Raw genomic sequence first — 19748 nt, forward strand, 5'->3', positions numbered from 1 at the left:
GTTCATTCAGTTAAACTTTTCTCTTTGCATGTAGAGGAAACCAACAGACTGTCCTTTGGGTAAATAAGCAGCTTCCTCTGTCCTCGAAGCGAGACTTTTTTTTTTTTGTTTTTATGATATCAGTGAATTATATACATATATTCTTAATATCATGCAAGTGTGGCAATTAAAAGAATGGTGACCGGACCAGCGTCAGTGATGGATTAACCCTTTCATGCATGAATTATGATGACCTCAGTCAGGATTTTTTTTACTAAGTGTTTTTTTTCATCTTTAGGCATGAAAAACAAGATTTGAACAAGATTTGTTTTCAACCCAAATCTTATAAAGATATATTAACATGTCCAGTAGTTGAAATATAGCTAGTGATGCATGATGTACAATTCAGTGGACATGTGATTAATCATAATTTCCTCCCAATATAAAATCAATACGTGGAAAATTTAGCAATTGCATGACTCCTTAGATGTTACTTGATGTCCCCGTATTTTTCTTACCTGCAAGGGTTTCTTTTTTATAGAAGGCTTGAACAGAAAAAAATGAGCAACTTGGTGTTTCTGGCTGTCTGTCGACCATCTTGGTTTCACTCTTTTTTTTTCACTTGCAATGGCTTACCGCTGGGTAGCAGTGTATGAGATGATGCAGTAGCATCCATTGTAGTGGCTGATGTGCAACTATGCCATCAAAACTCATGCATATACAAGATAACAGCTTTTGAATAGCTGTACACTGTAGTGACCTCTATGCATGAAAGGGTTAAGTAATTATGCAAATATTTTACATTATGTGCATCGGAGTCAGTCAACTCAGACTATAAGAGCAAGTCAAGGACACAAACAACATGTATGCATTTGTTTTTTGGTACATTTCTTTTTTACTGCCAGAACATCTGTGACATTTAGTGTGAAATGTTGAAATCATTTTAACATCAGTGTAACATTTGGTGTTAATGATAAGAAGGACACAACGACAGATATTCTATTGAAAATATTTGCATTTATTGTGTTTAGGGAACTGTTCCTCTCTACTGAAAAAATACACAGGGTGATCATTCTCGCTAAGTGATGTGAATCATAGAATTTCTCATAAAAATAAATTTTTTTTTAGTTAGTATACAAAATAGACGTCTGTGCTTGTCAAACCAGAGGCTTTGAGAAAAATATCTGATAGTGGAGGAGAGCAAAACTGTGCAATAACAGATGTGCAAAAATGTGCAATTTTCTTTTTTCCCCTCTGTGGAAAGTACAAGTTCAGGTAAAGAGCTGCTGACACCACTTGTCATGAGAATGATAGATGATTAAGGGAAAGGCAGGGGTAAATAAACTGCATGAGAAAAGAGAGAGTGCTGGGCGTCTTTTTCCAGATCAAACCTCTAAATCACAGCCTCCTCTCTAGAGCACTGAAGTACAACATTTTTAGCTGTTCAGTCAACAGGTGGGATACATGAGGGACAGTAGTAGCAATAGGAGTGAAAGTCAGAGGAAAGAGGACTAAACAATTCCATATTTCGCCAGGTCGCTGAGCTCCATGTCCCCAAAGGCTTCCCATGGGCAAATCACTGTGATGTCTGTGCCAAGACCCTCCATGCCGGGGATGTCGTCTCCGAATCTGAGACAAAAAAACGTCTGATCAGTACAAACTGAGAAATGCAGTGAGTGAAAGTAGGCCTAAAATAGGAAATAAAGAAAAGACTTCTATGTATTCTGTGTGTGTATGTGATCTTGAATCCATCTCACCCCTTCTGGCCTGGTTTGGGCGCCTTGCTCTTGAAGGTGCGCATGGCCCTCTGCTTGAATTTGGGAGGAGCCTTCTTGTCAACGGGAGCTGCAACGTCTGCCATTATGATTAGTTACTGAAAAAGAAAAGAGAACAAAACATATGAGATTCCTGTAACTCTCAATTCTCTTAAACCTGTAGGCTTCAAACATTTCTGTTTGACACTCCTTGGTATTATTAAAATTTGGGACTATTCATTCACACATTGCACTGCATTGTAGCTTTTATTAAATGTTTTCAATTTTGCCTCTGTTTTTTTTTTTTTTAAATCTGTTTATATTGCCTTACATTCATATCCTGTCTTGGTACTTTATTATGTCATATATACAGCGCTTTGAATGGCCTTGCTGTTGAAAGGTGCTGTACAAATAAATGCACCAGATTCCTCTGCTGCCATCAACCAATAGATTTTCATTACAGTAAAATCATTCCCTACTGTGAAATGTGAACTCATTACTGTCTGAAATGTATTTCTCATCCTATTGAAGCTGCAGGATTGTAAAAATCCAGGTATATCAAAGTATAAATACATGAAGCATTTATAAATAAATGTACAACCAGTGTTTAAAACTCCTCAGGGTTCATCTAAATGCACAAAGTTAAAAGACCTGAGGACATTACAACTAAGAACTCAAGCAGAACCATTAGAAAGCACAAATAACTACTCTGTGTCTTCTCAGTAAGGATCTCAGATCCCATTTCAGCTCCATTTCAGCCACGACACTCAAAGCAAAAGAACAGTTTCATCTTACCTTCTGTTGAAGTCTCGCAGTGTTTCTCTGATGCTGTCTAATGACTTGCTTCTTGCGTGTGGGATTCCTCTCTGCCACGGCCCGTTTTTAAAGTCTTCTGAGCTGCTAATCCTGTCAGATGTTAATTCTGGTCATTATTTCAGGACCTTTGCTCTGTCCTCTTCTGTACAAGCTCAGCCACAAATAGATGAGTTAAAGCATAACAAGATATAAAGACAAGGTGTATTTCAAGCTACACATGTCTGCCAACCAGTGAATTTGAAATGAATCGTTCATTGGCAACACTGAGAGACAGTAATTAGCACGACCATCAAATTGAAGCCAAATACTCTGCTGAAACATTTTCATTGTCTGTCTGTCACAGCCCATCACATAGATCAGTGTTTTACCCACACATACTGGACCCCTCAGTATCATGAAAACTTTTTGAGTTGTGGTAAATTCAACACATTTATTATAGTACCAGTCACTGTTCGTTTTGGTTCAGTCACAGTACTCATTTATTTACTGCGTATGAAAAACAACTGCAGGTATAAAACAATGTCATGGTTAATGTCGGTGACAGAAGGGCTTTCCAGATACATTGGTGATAACAGGTACCAAAGAAAAAAAAGGGGAACCTTCAAATGCAGAATTACTAAGCTAAATGAGAACACACACACATGCATTTGATGCCTTAAGACCACAAAAAATCAGCTGCTGCTCTGAAGACTTTACACAAATAACAAATCATAAAAACATTTTCTCACTTTTCTGCATTTGACAGCTCCTTCCCTTTTCTCTTTCTTTACTGTGTATCAATGCACTACCACTACATTTAATGAAAGCCTAAATGTCTGATGGTGTGGAAAAACATATACACGTGGTTGACAGTTTTATATAGACGGTTTATTCACTGCCATGAAAGATCCGATATTACATGAGGTCTCACAGCAGTTCTGGTCAAAGTGACACAGGCCTTATTGAAGTTTATACACACATTAATATCAAAAAGTTCACTTGGCTTGGATGGCCAGTGATCTCATGCGTCTGTGTTCAAACATAAGGGAAGTTCAAGTGTGCGTTAGTAACTTTCTGAACAAGGAAACAGCAATAATCGTGACATTCTGACTGAGATAAACTTTTAACTTATTTGTAAACAGAAATGTGTCCTGACTTAGTCCACACGAGGATCTGGAGCATGTGACGTAAGAGCAGTGACTCCCTGAGCTCCATACAGGCAGTCAATCTCTTAGTGACAGATAAAGAACACTTAACTATTTATCTCTTAATCCGTCGCCTCGTGGCATGAACCTAGGTCAAAGTGGGACAATACTGAGACCATAAGTGCCAACTTTACTGAACAGTTATTATTGTAACATGAAAAAACGTGTCTGAGGGCGGTAAAACATTAACGAGACGCTCCATGATTTTGTTACAGCACCCAAATTTGCTCCCAAATAATAATTACTTATGTTATTTGACAAAACGTTCTCTTTCTTAGCTGATGATGACGTGTGTGAAAGCTCTGGAAACAGCTTGCAAGTGGACCTTGAGTTATGATTTTACAGCCGCACTATTGTTTCCAAAGTAAGGATTGAACTTTAAGAATCCACTGATTTTGATTCACAACTCACCTGTGGCCTGAATTTGTTGTTGATTGAATAATGTTATATTTTACAATTAAATTAATCATATCAAAATCCTATTCAGAAAAGATTAGATTTAGAATCAGGTGCCAAAACAATTCATATTGTTCAGTAAACCCAATGTTTTTCTCAGAGATGCTTCATTATGTAAGGCTGCCAATGTCTTCACATGGCACAACACACTCCAGTCGACTTTTGAGCCCCCTCCTTAATCTGATAGAGCAGGGAGGCCAATTAGAGTGAGGGGAGTAAAAAAAGAAGACCACGTTGATGAGCACGTCAAGGGGATTAGTCAGGGGAGTATATAAGAAGAAAGCCAGGCAAACACCAGATAGACACAAATTGACCAGAGAAACATCGACCAGAAGCCAACTGTGCTACTGCAAACAACAGGTAAGATCAAACTTTGATCTTTGGCTAACTTTCAGTTGTTCAGATTAAGGTTAGAGCGTACAGAGTGCAGAAACGTGCTGAGAAAGCAGGACTTCAGATAGACACTGTAACATGTCACTGATGCGATCTGTCAATGTTGTATTTTATCTGCAAGAATATCTGCTAATCAATTTTGGAGAAAATCCTCAAAAGACTCAAATCAGTGGACATCTTTAAAAGAACCTGTTTTCTTTGCCTTTTTCCTCCACATTAAAACTTTACATTTTATGGTTTGAGCACTTTACTTATATTATATATTATACATTATTAGTCTATTTAACTTCCTCTTTTTCTTTTTCTCCTTTCTGTAGAACACTATAAATACTGTTTTGAAGTATAATACACATCATCTTTTTACTTTTCACTTTTTACCTTATGGGGGCTCTGGACTTTTAATTTGCAAGTTTAAGCCATGTTTTGTCAGAAATTTATATATCAGTGCTTTAAATGCCTGATTTCATGAAACACTATTCAATTTATCTTACTATCCCTTAATATCTTAATCTTTATCATTATCTTATAGTAATAATTATAATATAATGAGTTTGAATTGGAGGAACAACCTTAGATTGTCATTTTCACATCTGCTGTTTTCAGCTCAATATGTTTAAATATCATCTACAATTAATTTCATGTGTCTTAAGGCGTGGATATACAAAGCATATGCTTAAGGCATATAACAGCATAAAATCCAGTGTAAATATGCAATATGCAATAACAATTAAAATGATATGGGTGATAGCAACAAGTAAAAATGAATTTAAACACACAAAAATAATGAAATGAAACCAGACAATGTGAGACAACTGTCTTACTGTTAAATTTATGATCTTTTCATGCCTTTTCTTCCTCTACTATCGACTGCTGATCAATTGTTAGTTGTCGTCTTGGTCTCGTGATGTCAGAATGTGAACAGCATGATGAGGAGGACTGTTTAAATACCAATTCTAACTGAAGCAGGAAATGTATTGGTCGATTCATGGATCAAACCTGTTGTGAATTTTGCTGTTAAGCTTCTTGTTAGAGAACAGCAACTTGTGCAAAAAGTACTGAAACACAGAACAGTTGGACATGTGCATTCAAAAGTTTAGAGAAGGTCACATTAAGTTCACCTGGAAAGGTTAGAATGCATTTTAGGTTCATCCTGAAATTTCACCTGAAAGCCGAATATCCCTAACTTTTTGTGAGTAGTGTATATATTAGGAAGCGTCAGTGTGTGAAATTTAGGAACTAACTGTTTAGACTGTTTAGACAATTGCAAGATTTGTTTGCATGTTGAGAGTGAGGTCAGATCAGTGAGGTCAAAGGCCATTTCTGGAGCACTGCTGAGCTTTTCTGTAAGATAAGACGTATGGCTGAGGTCAGTCAAAGATTGGATTAAAGCAGATTGAAAATTAGTTGTTAGACTTAGACTCAGGTCTTATTATTTACAACATACAGTGTGTGTGCTGACTTGGATTTAGGTGAACTTAGTGATATTCTGCTCTGGTCACGAACTGTAACTTGGTCAAGAGTAATCTTTAAAGCCCAGGTGTAAAAATAGACAAAGCTGTTTGTGTAACTGGGTCTTAAGGAATTGTATGACAGCTTAAATCTATAGGTGTTATATCATCCGACCACAGGCAAGTGGGGCTTAGAGGAGGAGGAGGAGGAGGAGGAGGAAGGGTCTTACACATGAGGACTAATTGACTGTTTTGTCTCTCAGTCCATAAAAGATGGCAGACGCAGGTGTTGCAGCTCCCGCCGACAAGAAGGCTCCTCCCAAATTCAAGCAGAGGGCCATGCGCACCTTCAAGAGCAAAGCGCCCAAACCAGGCCAGAAGGGGTGAGATGGATTCAAGATCACACACACACACACACACACACACACACACACACACACACACACATATATTACATTTTAATTCCAAAAAGCTAAAACATGCCCTGATATCTCTCAGTTTGTACTGATCAGACTTTTTTTTGTCTCAGATTCGGAGACGACATCCCCGGCATGGAGGGTCTTGGCACAGACATCACAGTGATTTGCCCATGGGAAGCCTTTGGGGACATGGAGCTCAGCGACCTGGCGAAATATGGAATTGTCTAGAAACCTTACAATGTCTTCACCACAACTGTTTTACCTCCCTGAACTAATTTTCCTTTGCCCAGTTCCCCCATTTCACCCCATCTCCCTCACCTCCCAAAACACCTAACCTGATGTCTGTTGTTGACATTGTTGTTGGTGGCCCACATGGGTTTTGGAAAACATTGCCCAAACTTTATACCTAACGATGATCTAGAATGTGGCAAAATTGGCAAATGTAATTTAAAAAAAAGTTATAAATCATACTTATTTATTTATTTATGCCTTCCTGAGGCTTTAAGCAATTGTTCTGAACTTCCTCCCCCATACTTTCCACTTTGGTTGTGCAATTCTGAGAGAGAGAAATAGACTAAATCTGTTGCTCTCCTGCCTTTTCCTATACATGACCCTCCTATTCCTTTGAGCTATTCCTCCTTAATGTACAGCTGTTTCTAATACCTATATATATATATATTATATATATTTATTTTTATGAACTATGAATGTAAATGTGTGCACACCAATGGGAATGATCGTAGAAGTGTCAATAAATATTTTCCCCAAACAAAAGTTGTCTTCCTTAAGCACACTGTGTGACTTACGTACAATTACAGCACCAGAAAATAGACAAAGTTAGAGAGTAGCTGGGGGCATTTACCTTAAACAGAGCCAAATATTTCTGCCAGGATTGGTGAAAACCAAAACAGAGTTAAAGTAGGATCAATGTTACGTTCAGCAAGAGTCCAGAAACACAAAGTAGGATCTGCTGGATGTGTAAATATGAATCTGTAACAAGTTTCTATCTCAACTTATAAGCAAAAAAAAAAAAAGGGAAAGAAAGAGTCAAAGCTTTAAAGCAGCTATGTTAATGACTTGGTGATAGATATTAAGATTTAAATTAATGATCAGCACTCACTACTACTTGTACTGCCTGTGTGTACATAAACGTGAGAAACTACGAATGTGACTAAATCAATGGAATACCAAAAGAAAACAGCCCAAAAGCTCGATCACAACAAAACATTTTTATATAAAACATTTTATATGGACATTCAATAACAAAAAACAAAATGGCAGTCAAGGGGGGATACAGACATGACAGAGGGAGAGGACTGGTCATTGAGAAACCATAGCAACTATGAAGAATGGCCACATAGTTTAATATAATACAGTGGCAAGAAAACCATGACAGGAAAATGAAGCTGCCACGTGTTCTTTTGTGAAGCAGCCATTTTGTTTGTCAGCAGGCCTTTTGCCAAACAGCACTGTGCTCTTGGTTGCCTTAACTAGCTTCAAACCGCTAGCTGCCTGTCAGTCTCCGTGGGGTTTAGTGGTAAAGAAGAACGCAACTGGGCTCTGCTGCTCAGGAGTCAAATATGAAAGACACAAGATTCATGCAAAACTGTTTTTTTTTTTTTTTTAAACTTGACAAGTATCGCTCATGCTGGTTTGTCCATGCCTTCGGTGGCTTCGTAAGTCCATCTTTGTGTATTTTATGTAGCACTTCTCAAGTTGGAAACCAGAACGTGCTGGGGACTGTTAGTTAGCATCTTTGGCTAGGTTTCTTTTTTCCCCCCCATTTTGTCCAGAGCACATTCTATAGTAACTTTGAGATATTTCAAAAGAAATGTTAAATGTCATGAGAAGAAAATCCAACAGCAGCACATTTAATAGAAAACGAAACATCTTGTTGACCTGCATGTTTTTCCAAATGTGAGAAACGGCAAACACAAAGGTAGCTTTGAAATTACTTAACGGGAAAAAACTAAAACAAAACACAACTGCCCCCTGTGTAATACACAACTTAGATAATATCCCACAACGACATTTTGTTTTTCACAAGGTTGGAATATTAACCTGCTTTTGTAGGAGAGATAACACTTTCAGACATTTTACTGGATATATTCAAACAAACCTGGAGCGACCACAATGGCCAAGCTGACAGATTTAACTGCTGAAATGTACGGAGTCTGCTTTGAGATAAGAAGTGAACACATTGGGTTTGAACCAAAGTGCTACACACCTATGTTCATTCATTCATTCCTAAGGTATCAGTCACCTGCAAAATATGGACACAAAAAGGAAAAGAAAAATCCAGGAGGTCTTGTATATATTTTGAAATGTACTCAAATGTCATGCTAACGGTTCCTATAATCAACCCAAAGCAAAACGAAAACACATAAAGCAGCAGTCTGGATTGACTGAATATTTAGCTAAGAGGACAAAGGTTTGGTAGTGTTACACGCATACCTTTAGTTTGTCACTACTCAGGTGAGCTCTCGGCTCAAGATCTTTAATCCAAAGCAAAAAAAAAAAAAAATATTTTGCACTTTACTGGAGAAGGAACGACACTTACGGATATAAAAAAGACAAACAGAAGATGAAATTGTAAATAAAAGACAGCAATAGGATTATCAAGGATTATGATAATAACAATAACAAAGATAATATATTTATACATACGGCAGAAAAATGTGCTTTCTACAAATCTTTGGAACAAAAACAAAAGCCAAAAACAAAAGCCAAAAAAAAAAGCCACATTTTGGAAATATAGAATACAATAGTAAGGTGTTTTGCATTTAAATATTTTCTATGAACTCACTGACAGAATCGCGCTCTTGCTCAGTAATTGCTGCTAACAGCATCTCAAACACAATTACCACCTAAAGTATGTTTCAGGAAGACTCATTCAATGTTGGATCTTGCTCTATAAAAGATGGACCATGAGGGAAAAATCCAAATAATAAATCTCCACGTTAATGGATCAACGAGGACTTGAACCCCAGGGTTGTGTGTGGATGATTTAGTTTGCGGATCTAAAGCTAAAACCAACTCAAGGAGAAAATGTTGTAAGTGTAGTGTTGAACTTTTTGTAGTGTTTGGTGGCAGCTGCTCGCAGAGTGTAGTGAAATCCTGTGCATGAGAATGACGATGTGAGACTATAGCTGTGTCCTGTAGTCACAAGGCAGAATAGTTCTATTAATAATTTAAATGCTCGTTTTCTGATTTTTAACCCCAAGGTTCACTGTTTAGATCTACATGTCTCATGACAGCTGTGGCTGCTGAGTCCAACAAAAATCATGGTTTAATAATAATAATAATAATGATCATAATAATAATAATAAGAAGAAGAATAATTTGGTAACTTTTTTCTCTAAACTAGTTTCTTTGCATATCATAACAATTTTAAGTTTAAAGGTTCACCATTTCCACATACTAAGAAAACTTGAGGTAAGGAACAGCTCTAATAAACCTCCCTCCTTTCGGACGTGATTTCTCTAGCGTTATAAACCATCGCATCATCTCTCCAAGCTGCCGTGTTCAGTCTCCCTTTACCAGAACACAACAAGCATGGAAATCCTCTCTTCATTACTATCCGCCCACGTTAAGGAAGAATTATAAAATCCATCAGTGGGTGGCTTTTTTAAATCATTTTAGTGACTCGTCATTCTGGCTCAAAATGTTTTTAGGTGCTCTTTCGATACACCTTCCTGCTCCCTACTGCCCCGACGTTTAGTGGACACTTTGATTGCTCCTTTCCCTCTCTTTTTCCTCACATGTTGAGCGTGTGCAGGCCACACAGCACTCAGCTCTCTCTCATACATGGTTGACAGCTATTTAAACGTCAGTTATCCACATACGGCCTTTGGAAGAACATCTGGGCTCCATCCCGAGTCTTGTGCTGCTGAGTGCCGAGGGAATAAGAAGGGGGAGACTATAATACAGCCGTGCAATAGGGAAGGTGGCCATTTTAAGTCTTTTTTTTTTCTTCTTTTTTAATGTAAAGGCCTTCCGTCGGTCTTTAATACAGCATTCCTCTATTTCTGTAGTAGCATATATAAGAAAACGTGGGACTGCTCTGGGGTGGGATCTGAAATATCTTTGTTGTGGTCAACTCCACACTTTAAAACTGGGTGCAGTCCACCTCCACGACAACAGAGGGAGCTCTTTCAGAGAAATTCAATGGAAGAGAGGAGCTCCTGGGAAATGTAGTGTCTTTAGTAAGGGGCAAATCTACTGTAGCCTCCCCTGTACAGTGTGGCCTGTAAAACAAGAGAAAATGCAAGCATTTAGCAAACATCATCTTGTCAAAATTATAATATGCATTAAATAATCAGTTTGGTGATATTCTACATTTTTCTTATTGTCAGTAAATTCCATGAAAAAACTAAAAACCAACAATGAATTGATCCTAGTAACAAGTTCGTCTATCTGCAAAATCCTGATATATCTCAGTCCTCTATACCACAGACCCACACTGTTGTACAAAAGCTATTAAAAACACATCACTGAGCCACACTGTTGAAGTGAGTGGTGCTTTCAGAGTCCCCTGGAGTTCTGGGGCCTTATTGCAGTCACCCATTTTGTAATCTACTTTCTAAACACTGGATTCAGTAAACGCTTGATGATCAGCAGCTAAAACAGATTTGTCTTCAGTAAGAACTATTGTGCTCAGAGCTGAGTGCCAAACACAGGAAAGGTTGTAATGTAATGAGAATGCACTGTCAGTTTTGCTCTTTTAATAGGAATGGTTGGCAATAAGAAAATGTCACTGGTCTCATCCATTAAATGCTTGACAATATATTGGCTTTAGGGACTCACCATGGCTCCAACACCGTAGGCAGCTGGAGCGAGCGCAGCATGGTAGGGATCTGCCGTGTAAACTCGTCCGTAGCTATCAGAAAACAGCAGACGCATCAAACATGAGGTATCCCATAATATTTCAAAGGAGAAAAAAGGAATTTCAGCCCAAAGCACAAAGTGACTCATACACTGTAACTGTAGGAGGAGGGGGTTGTTGTTTTTCAAAATTCACTTCCTGGTCTATGATTTCAGTCGTAACGAAACCCATCTACTTCAAGTAGGCAAATCCTGCCCGTGGGGGCCCACTGCTGTGTGTAATGTTATTCGCTATTTTTGTTCTGTGGCATCTGAACTTAAGTGCCACAGTGTAGGTCCTATAACTGTGTTGATTGTCTTTAAACTCGCCTTAATAATTGCATAGCACTTGGTGCTGCGACACCTCCCTCACTAGTTCTGCAGGTGTTGTCCTGTCAGAGGAGGCTTCGAGATGTGCTGCACGGCCCACTCACCTGTCACTGTAAGCTGCTGCTGCAGCCGCCGCTGCTGCGGGAGTCGCTACCGCAGCTGGCTGGGCGTAACGATACGCTGCATAGCCGCCCTGTGATGAGGCGATGAAGGGGGAGAGATGGAGGACAGCAAGAGGGAAGGGGGGGAGCGTGTGTGATAAAGGAGAAAATACATGGAGGGAGAGGAGGGAAGAAAAAGAAACAAGAGTAAATTCTTGTTAAACGTTGGCTGTATTTGCTCTTCATACTAAGAAACTAGTAGGTAATCTAAAGGGTTACATTGTGAGAAAAACTGCTGAGAAGAGAGCGAAAGATTAACAAGCAGACAGTCAGCAAAACTGGCTAATCTGGTGCAGTACAGCATTCACAAGGATGTAGCTCAGGCTCTGTGTGGGTCTCTCCCTCCATGGCTAACGAGGAAAAAACATCTTTAATGGTATAACGTGTTTTACTGCAGCATTAACGTGCATTATCTTTCCCACTATGAGTTGGACATGGAGGGAGAGAAAGAGTTCAAACCCATTACTGTGCCCCACCCCGGTTCCCCTAACAAAAACACACAGTTAAAGAAAGGGGAAGGGGTGGCAAGATGATTGTGTCATTATTTATGTTTGGATGGACAGCTGATGAACAGACACAAAAAAACTACAGGTGTAAGAGGACAGTCAGCCAGTCGGATTAAAAGGGGCACACACACACCACGCTCACGTGGCCAGCGACCAATCACTGACAGAGACAGCATGCTTTCCCAAACTCAGAACGCACAGTCTATTAGGCCAAACATCCCTAAAACAGAACAAAAAAAACACACACCGCTGCATTCTACCCTAAAAGGATCAGTCACGACCAAGTCCCCGCATTCAGGACCACACAGTTGCTGCTATGGGAGGAAGGCTGGACTGTGGAGGTGGGGAAGAAGAAGGAGGTAGAGGAAGAGATGACTGAGTGGTGAAGGGGGAAGACATGTAGGGGGGGGTTGAAGAGAGAGAGAGGAGGTGATGTAGAAAATAAGCAAAAAGAGGCAGAGTCACAGGGCAAAGAAAGAGCAGAAACAGCAACAAGGAAGAGGAGGAAGAAAGCGTAAGAAAAAACAAAAAGGTTTAAATTATTGGCAGAAAAAAAGAAAGAAGAGAGGATGGTCAGAGTGAGAAGAGGTGAATTTAAGAATGACACAAAGAAACAGGGTTTATAGTCTGAGAAGAAAAGGGGGGAGAGGGGAGAGGGGAGGGGGGGGGAGGGGCAAAGGCCAGCCTTGTAAGTATGTCTGCATGCTGACATTGATTCAGTTAGCATGCCACAGGTGAAACAGATAGGGAGATTCCTGGAAGGGGTCTGAATTAACCGCTGAAAGAAACTGTCCTACATCCCTCCGGTGGCTGGATAAGTCTAGCATCATCACTACAGCATATTTATTTCATGACCTATTTGTATTTTAGGCATAGCAATGCTATAAGAAGTTTTAGGGTGAACTAATGAATAGAGTGTAACAAAATGACGGGCATGTTGTTTTAAAATCTCTTATCGCAGTTTTAGTTTTTTTTGTTTGTTTTTTGCAACAAGGATATCCGATGAAAACATCAAATAATATGTGTCAACATCTGGTCACATAGGGACGATGCCAAAATGAGACAAAATGCCTTTGTTTTCACACTGAGGAAAATAAGTTGGCACACAAAATGTACATAGCTGTTACATGGATTTGTCATCAGGAAATACACTTGAAAACTCGAAAGTGACCCAGTGTTGACCCTCAGCACTGCATCTAATCGATCCTAAAATGTACATCCACCTCTGCTGTAGATATTTTGTGAATGGAAGTTTTATGTTGTATTTATTCTTAGCGAATTCAGATTTCAACTTAGTTCTTTTCTCCCCCTTCCGCAACTCCACCCATGTCAGAATCCAGTGAGTTAGTAGAAGAAGACAGAGAAGGCATTTCAATCTCAGATGGTCAATGTCTAGCAGCACGCAGTCATTGGAGACGAGGAGGATGCACACTGGCTCTCACACAGAGTGTGTAAACCCTACCTGGGGCAATCTGCCACTAATGTCCTGAAACACTAGTCTACAGAGAGAACAGAAACAGCTATTGTCAACCTGGTCGCACACGCACACACACACACACACACTCACCATTACACACACAGACACACGCTCATAATCACATTGGTACAAACTAACTCACAAAAGCACAGAGGCAAACCCTAGAGGAGTCTACTCATGAATGATCTCTTTGATCAAAGTGTGCATGTGTGTCATTTTTATATCTGTATGGGTTACTGAAGAAAGGTTTCATATGAGATTGTACACTGTGTGCTTGTTGGGAAAGGGATGCATTTAATTTATTTGTAATTTAAGATTACATCAGGAGAACACAAAATTTCTGGATGTGACAGATCAAAACACCCAAAAGTACACGTCTCTATGGGTTTGGTCCGTGCCATTTCACACTTGAAAACCCACAGGCAAGAGGGGGGAAAACGTAGGTGAGGAGTGAGGCAATAGAGGAGAGAGAGATATACTTACATAGAGATCAGCGGCACCGTAAAAGCCATCCTGATAGGCCATCACACTGAGAGAGAGAAAGAGAGAGACAGGAAAGAAAAGGAAAGTACAGAGGAGCGGTGGTGGAGAGTCGAAACAAAACAAAACAAAAAAATGGTGTGATGCGCCACCATGTGGGCATTGCAGAGAACAACAAAGAGTGACGATTGAGGGAGAGAGAGGTGAGAAAACGGTGCCAAACAGATTGTGAAAGAGAGAAGAGAAAGAAGGGTGAGATTATTACACACCGTGCAACATGCAAGACAAAATACCACCTCTTTGTATAGAAATGCACTAACGCTGAAACTTGATACTACTGTTACTTCAGCCACTGAGACATCTATTAAAAGAAAATACTACTCTGTTTGAATTCACTACAATTAAGTATTATTTACATTTATAGTACAAGGAAATGGTATTTCAGCTCAGCAAACTATGTCAATACATCATTAAAATATTTTCAAACACACAGCATGCACAATTATGAAGTGCTATGTTTAACTAAGTGAAGACATGCATTAAGAAGACAGTCATACGCATTACATTGACTAGTTTTTTATCGTCATTAGCAGTTTACTAGTTATGAGTTTTTATTTAGGTGTGTCTGTTTACCCTGGGTAGGTAGGAATGGCAGGTTGTGGTACAGCTGCCCTGACTGCGCTGTAGACGGGCCGGGCACGACCCCGGAGATGAGCGCCTCGAAAGGTCGCAGCGGTGGAGGCAGCTGCTGCTGCCGCTGCTGCCGGGTATGGAAACCCTGGAACTGAGACAGAAAGACAGAGAAACAGACAATGAAGAGCTTCTTAAATATCTTCAAGGGTGCCATATTGTTTGTGCATCCCGTCTACACCGGTCTCTTTGAGTGTGAAGCTGATTCTTGTAGTCATACCTGTATAGAGTTCAGGACTGTACATGGCTCCAACCATGGGACTCAACTTCCATCCAGCTATAGTCAGCAAAAAAACATGAAAATGTACATTTAAAGCAAAAATTCCCTGAAGCAACCATGTGTTTTATGACTTGTATGTAAATACATTTAGCTTTGAAAAAAAATGTAACCTATATACACAGAACTGGAAACCAATACGTGAATTTGGCCATATCGGTCAGTTGTTGTTTTACCGTATGGCAGAGTTGCGAGGCCTTCTCCATTGGAGTAAGGTGTGGTCATCTTCTTGTTCGTCATCACTCTGGCTGTGGCATTATTGACCTGGACACCAGACAAAGTGGTCACGAGCTAAGTCAGCCCAGTATAACAGATGAACAAGTATTGAGGAATTATCATGTTGATGCAGAATCCAATCAGAGTATAGGTTGTGTTTTAAGTTTTCTTAAACTGAACATATTCACATGAGGGAGATACTAAAACGTGTGCTTTAAGTGTGAGGTGTCACTACATTTTAAACAGTTTTTTACTCATGATAGAGGTTAATTCTGTTGATGAGCAGCAATGGATTTTGATGCATGCACCTCTTTTGAAGGAGAAAGACATTGAAAACAAGGATCCTGGTGAGTAGTCAGGCAATTCTGCACACAAACAATGCAACCATTGGCACACAGAACAAAGAAACCAACGAAATATTCCAGAACAAAAGCATTCAAAAAGAAATCCAAGACCATTATATTGCTACCTTTAAAAAAAAGGAGGGAAAAAGAAGGTGAATTAAGCGGCAGATTCATCAGTTGAACACAATGCAAAAAACATCAATCGAAGAGTTCATACACAAATTACACGCAGCCAATCAAGAGCGCATCACATCACCAGAGGTGAGCAAAACTAGCCAATCAGCAAGCATCAGATGCAGCAAGAGACCAATCAAAAAAGGTTGGCAGCCCTCCCAATCAAATACACATCATACAGAAAAAGGAGGAAGGGGAGGGAGAGAGAACGACAGAGAAAAGACAAATATAGAGGGATGCAGGAGGAGGAGGAGGAGGAGGAGGAGGAGGAGCCAGTCCACATGAAAAGACACAGAAAAACACATACATGACGTGGAGAAGAGAGAGGCAGAGAGAGTGAACAATCCATCCAAATGTGCAATTCTTCTAATGAACAAACAGAAACAACAAGATGCGATACACACATACAAAATACATCTGACCGTTTGCCTGCATTGGATCTAACTGTACATGAGCAACAATGGAGAAATGATGAATGGAGCAAGAACGAATACAGAGAGAGAGAGAAGTCTAGATAAAGACAGAGAGGATGGGGGATGCAAATATCATTCCTCAAAAAAATCAAATCAAACCATGGATGTGAAACACTGCCAGGCATTCCAGATCAGTGTCGCACACCAGAGAGACCTCGAAGCACACAACCACCAACACACACCATCCAGAACCAAACTGATAAAAAGTAAAACAAGGACACCTCTTACAGAAATCAGAACAAAGAAAAGCTGTCGTTACTGGCATTGTTTTTTGTTTTTTTTAACTTTTCTTTGCTGCAGTCTGCAAATTATTAAATGACAGCTTTTTTTCTTCTTTCTTACAAAGGCCCAAGTGCTAAAAGTGAACATATTACATATGGAGAGTAGATTTTCTTTGAAGTAGAATGAGTTTGCATCCTCTTAGGGTCGCACACTATTCATCCACATATTTATCTTTTTACTTCTAAAACTGACTCAAGCATACAAAGTGGCACAGTAAGTGAAAGTCCTACAGCACACCATGAGAAACAGGTAGCTATTATCCTCTCTCCAGTAAAGCTAACTTAGCACTCATGCTTCAGCATGCTGTCCCACTAAGGTGCAAAAAATGCAGCTATTGGCTGACACATGACACAGAGAGATGACATAGTACTATATGGCGTCATACAGATGACGAGAAAGAGAGTAAACCATGCAGGATACAGCTCTGGAATTAAATGCTGAATGCAGTTAGAGAGGTGATTGGAATGAATGCATAAAGTGGTAGTCATAGTCGTTGCACTTGCAGATAGATGCAGTACATTCAGTTATATAAGTGGCCCTTGATAATGCCATGCGGTCAATGGCTAATCTCGTAATCGTTTCATTCACCACCTCCCCAATCAATCACAGGAATAGCCAATCGGGTTCTGTCAATCAATCAATCAATCAAACTCCATTCAGTAAAGGAGTCCTTCATTTGGGTGTTGGGTGCATTTTATTTCAATTTTGACGGATGGGGTGGGGGGAGGGGTCATTCAAAGATGATGCCATGTGTACACAACTTACCGTTGCCAGGGAAACGGCGTGAGGACACGCGAGCAGTTACCGTGGAGACTGACAACAACAACAACATACAAAAATCATCAGGGAAATAGAGAAAATATATGTAAGAAAGAAATGATGAACCAAAAAAAGAAAAGAAAACATAAACAAAACGAGGTAATGAAAAGCAACCCCCACCCTGTGGCAGAGAGGAAGTGATGTAACAGGTCACGTGTCAACAGTCACCTACAAGTATCAGCCATTTGACAACGATCTAGCCTCTACTGGTTAAAACCCACTACAAACACAGATCATAAAAGCTGATAAACAAGCAAAGAAATGGAAACAGAAAATGTCAGGAATTAAAATCTAACACTACCTGTTATTATTGCCCAGATTATATTCAAAGAACTGACAAAGTAATCCCTCAAAAATCAAACTTAATCTCATTCTATGCTACCTGACTACATCGGAGGACAGGGAAATGGACAGAGATATGGGGGCAGGGACAGACAGCAGAAATGCAGGTGCATATGGGGACACACAAACTGGGAGAGACAGACAGACAGATAGACAGACAGACAGACAGACAGACTGGCCTGGTGGAAAAGAGTGGAGAGTGATGGAGGAGAACCAATAACAAAAACAAAAAAAGGAAAGGAGAGGGAACGACTGCTATCTATTGCATTCTCTTCACATGTTCATTCTCTCTCCGCCCTCCATATTTTTAATTCTTCACACCCACACACAGAGACAGAGAAGAGTGCAGGACATTCGAGACCATGCAGAGGAGCTTTAGTAGCAAGTAAAAATAATAATAATAATAAAAAGCGTGATTTTTAAATCAAGAGCCAGAGCAAATGGCAAAAGCATGGTGTATTCGATCTCCAAGGCCATTTGCAACTGAAATCCGAGCTCATGCTGACAAATTAAAAAGATGTCACAACAAAATGCACTTCCATGAGATCTGGTGTTCTTTTTCAGGAGTGGTGGATGCAAGTGTGTGTGTAAACAAAACTCTTTTTTTTTTTTTTTACCATCCATCTCGCACATCTGAAATTAAACAGTCAGCTTTTTTGAAGCATCAGAAATGACACCACACTTCTCAAGGCAGTCTCATTCCAAAAAACTGCCCCCTGAAAATGCCCCCATCATGCATCAGTCTTCTAACACATCAAACATAACAAAACTGCTAACCCAGAGGCTCCCACGTAATATTAACTGAAAGAGTGAAAAACTCCAAGAGAACATCTGACCTCTTGATCCACCCATGCAACATATGGTGGTCTCTTACAGACACCAGCAAGCACTTTTTTTCAGAAGAAAAATAACTGAGAGGCTATTAACTGCCCTTCCAGTCATTAACGCAACCATGAACCAAAAATGGCCACTCATCATGATCATGGAAGAAGTGATGATGGTGATGGAAAAGGTGCAGGAAAACCAAATTATAAAAAAAAAGAAAAAAAAAGATCCTACATGCTGTGAGAGAAGCGGATATCGTCAGCAACCGTGTCGTAGTGACGTCTCACCGGCCATGCCTGTTGTGTAGCCACTCCACCCAGCATGCTTTGCAAACCACACAGCTTTAAGATCAAGGTGCAATGGGACAGCCCACAACATCAACGACAAGAACAGCAACAACAGCATAAACATCGACAGGAAGTGCCGTCAAAAAGTAGACGTCTGTGTGCGTGGCACCACGGCACCATGCTATTGTGAAGCCAGAGGGGTTAGAGTTGAACACATACAGCCATCCGGAAACCTCTGGGGCAGAAACGACCAGAACAAACTCATTCTCATAGTTGGACATGGAGGGGAAACAGAGGAGAAAATGGTCACTTTTTCAAAAATGTGGGCGAGGGAGGTGAGTTACCTCGATTTTACGTCCTTCCACCAGCGTACCGTGAAGCTTCTCTCTGGCCCTCTCTGCATCTGCACTCGTCTCGAATGTTACAAAACCGAAGCCCTGTACGCAGAGGAGAGGGGAAAACGGAGAAAGAGAAGGAGGGGGAGGGTTGAGAATAGCTGTTAAGCATTTGCAGAGCTCATTTTTGTTAACAAATTTTAGAAATCGCACATTGCTCCAACATCCTACCTTGGATCCCCTCTCATTGAAAATGATCTCAACATCGAGGATTTTGCCAAATTGCTGAAAAAGGAACAGAAGAAGAAGAAAGTGAAGGGGCTGAATGTAAGTCATGTACTGCATCATGCCACTGGGTGTCAGCACTGTTGTGAGCTGGCACTCAGCCAGCACTTAGTCTTTTCTTCCACCATGTCTT

General features: G+C 40.0%; 3 protein-coding genes across 7 annotated transcripts in view; 1 reads left to right on the forward strand and 2 right to left on the reverse strand.

Annotated features, from left to right (window-relative positions):
* Positions 1–1490: 1490 nt before the first annotated feature.
* LOC139198980 (retinal cone rhodopsin-sensitive cGMP 3',5'-cyclic phosphodiesterase subunit gamma-like) lies at positions 1491–1840 on the reverse strand. Its single transcript, XM_070827977.1, has 2 exons — positions 1737–1840; positions 1491–1608 (listed from the first exon to the last, which is right to left on the reverse strand). Exons 1-2 carry the CDS (start codon positions 1838–1840, stop codon positions 1491–1493), a joined length of 222 nt encoding a protein of 73 aa, XP_070684078.1.
* A 4463-nt stretch (positions 1841–6303) lies between these two features.
* Positions 6304–6677, forward strand: LOC139199023 (retinal cone rhodopsin-sensitive cGMP 3',5'-cyclic phosphodiesterase subunit gamma-like). The gene is made up of 2 exons (XM_070828028.1): positions 6304–6413; positions 6560–6677. The coding sequence occupies exons 1-2, from the start codon at positions 6304–6306 to the stop codon at positions 6675–6677; spliced, it is 228 nt and encodes a 75-aa protein (XP_070684129.1).
* A 1379-nt stretch (positions 6678–8056) lies between these two features.
* Positions 8057–19748, reverse strand: part of rbfox2 (RNA binding fox-1 homolog 2) — a 33988-nt gene continuing 22296 nt past the window's right edge. For 3 of the 5 annotated variants that reach the window (XM_070856337.1, XM_070856332.1, XM_070856348.1), the window contains 9 exons: positions 19562–19615; positions 19340–19432; positions 15410–15497; positions 15177–15233; positions 14900–15050; positions 14270–14315; positions 11747–11835; positions 11256–11328; positions 8057–10696 (listed from right to left, as the gene is read on the reverse strand). In XM_070856337.1, the coding sequence (XP_070712438.1) occupies positions 10652–10696; positions 11256–11328; positions 11747–11835; positions 14270–14315; positions 14900–15050; positions 15177–15233; positions 15410–15497; positions 19340–19432; positions 19562–19615 (696 nt within the window). In that variant the 3' untranslated portion in view covers positions 8057–10651. Of the gene's footprint in view, positions 10697–11255; positions 11329–11746; positions 11836–13771; positions 13809–14269; positions 14316–14899; positions 15051–15176; positions 15234–15409; positions 15498–19339; positions 19433–19561; positions 19616–19748 lie in introns of those variants that run through there. The other 2 variants (XM_070856343.1, XM_070856346.1) reach the window with 2 other exon arrangements.

Source organism: Pempheris klunzingeri, chromosome 3, assembly GCF_042242105.1.
Source record: "Pempheris klunzingeri isolate RE-2024b chromosome 3, fPemKlu1.hap1, whole genome shotgun sequence".
Classification (NCBI taxonomy): Eukaryota; Metazoa; Chordata; class Actinopteri; order Acropomatiformes; family Pempheridae; genus Pempheris; species Pempheris klunzingeri.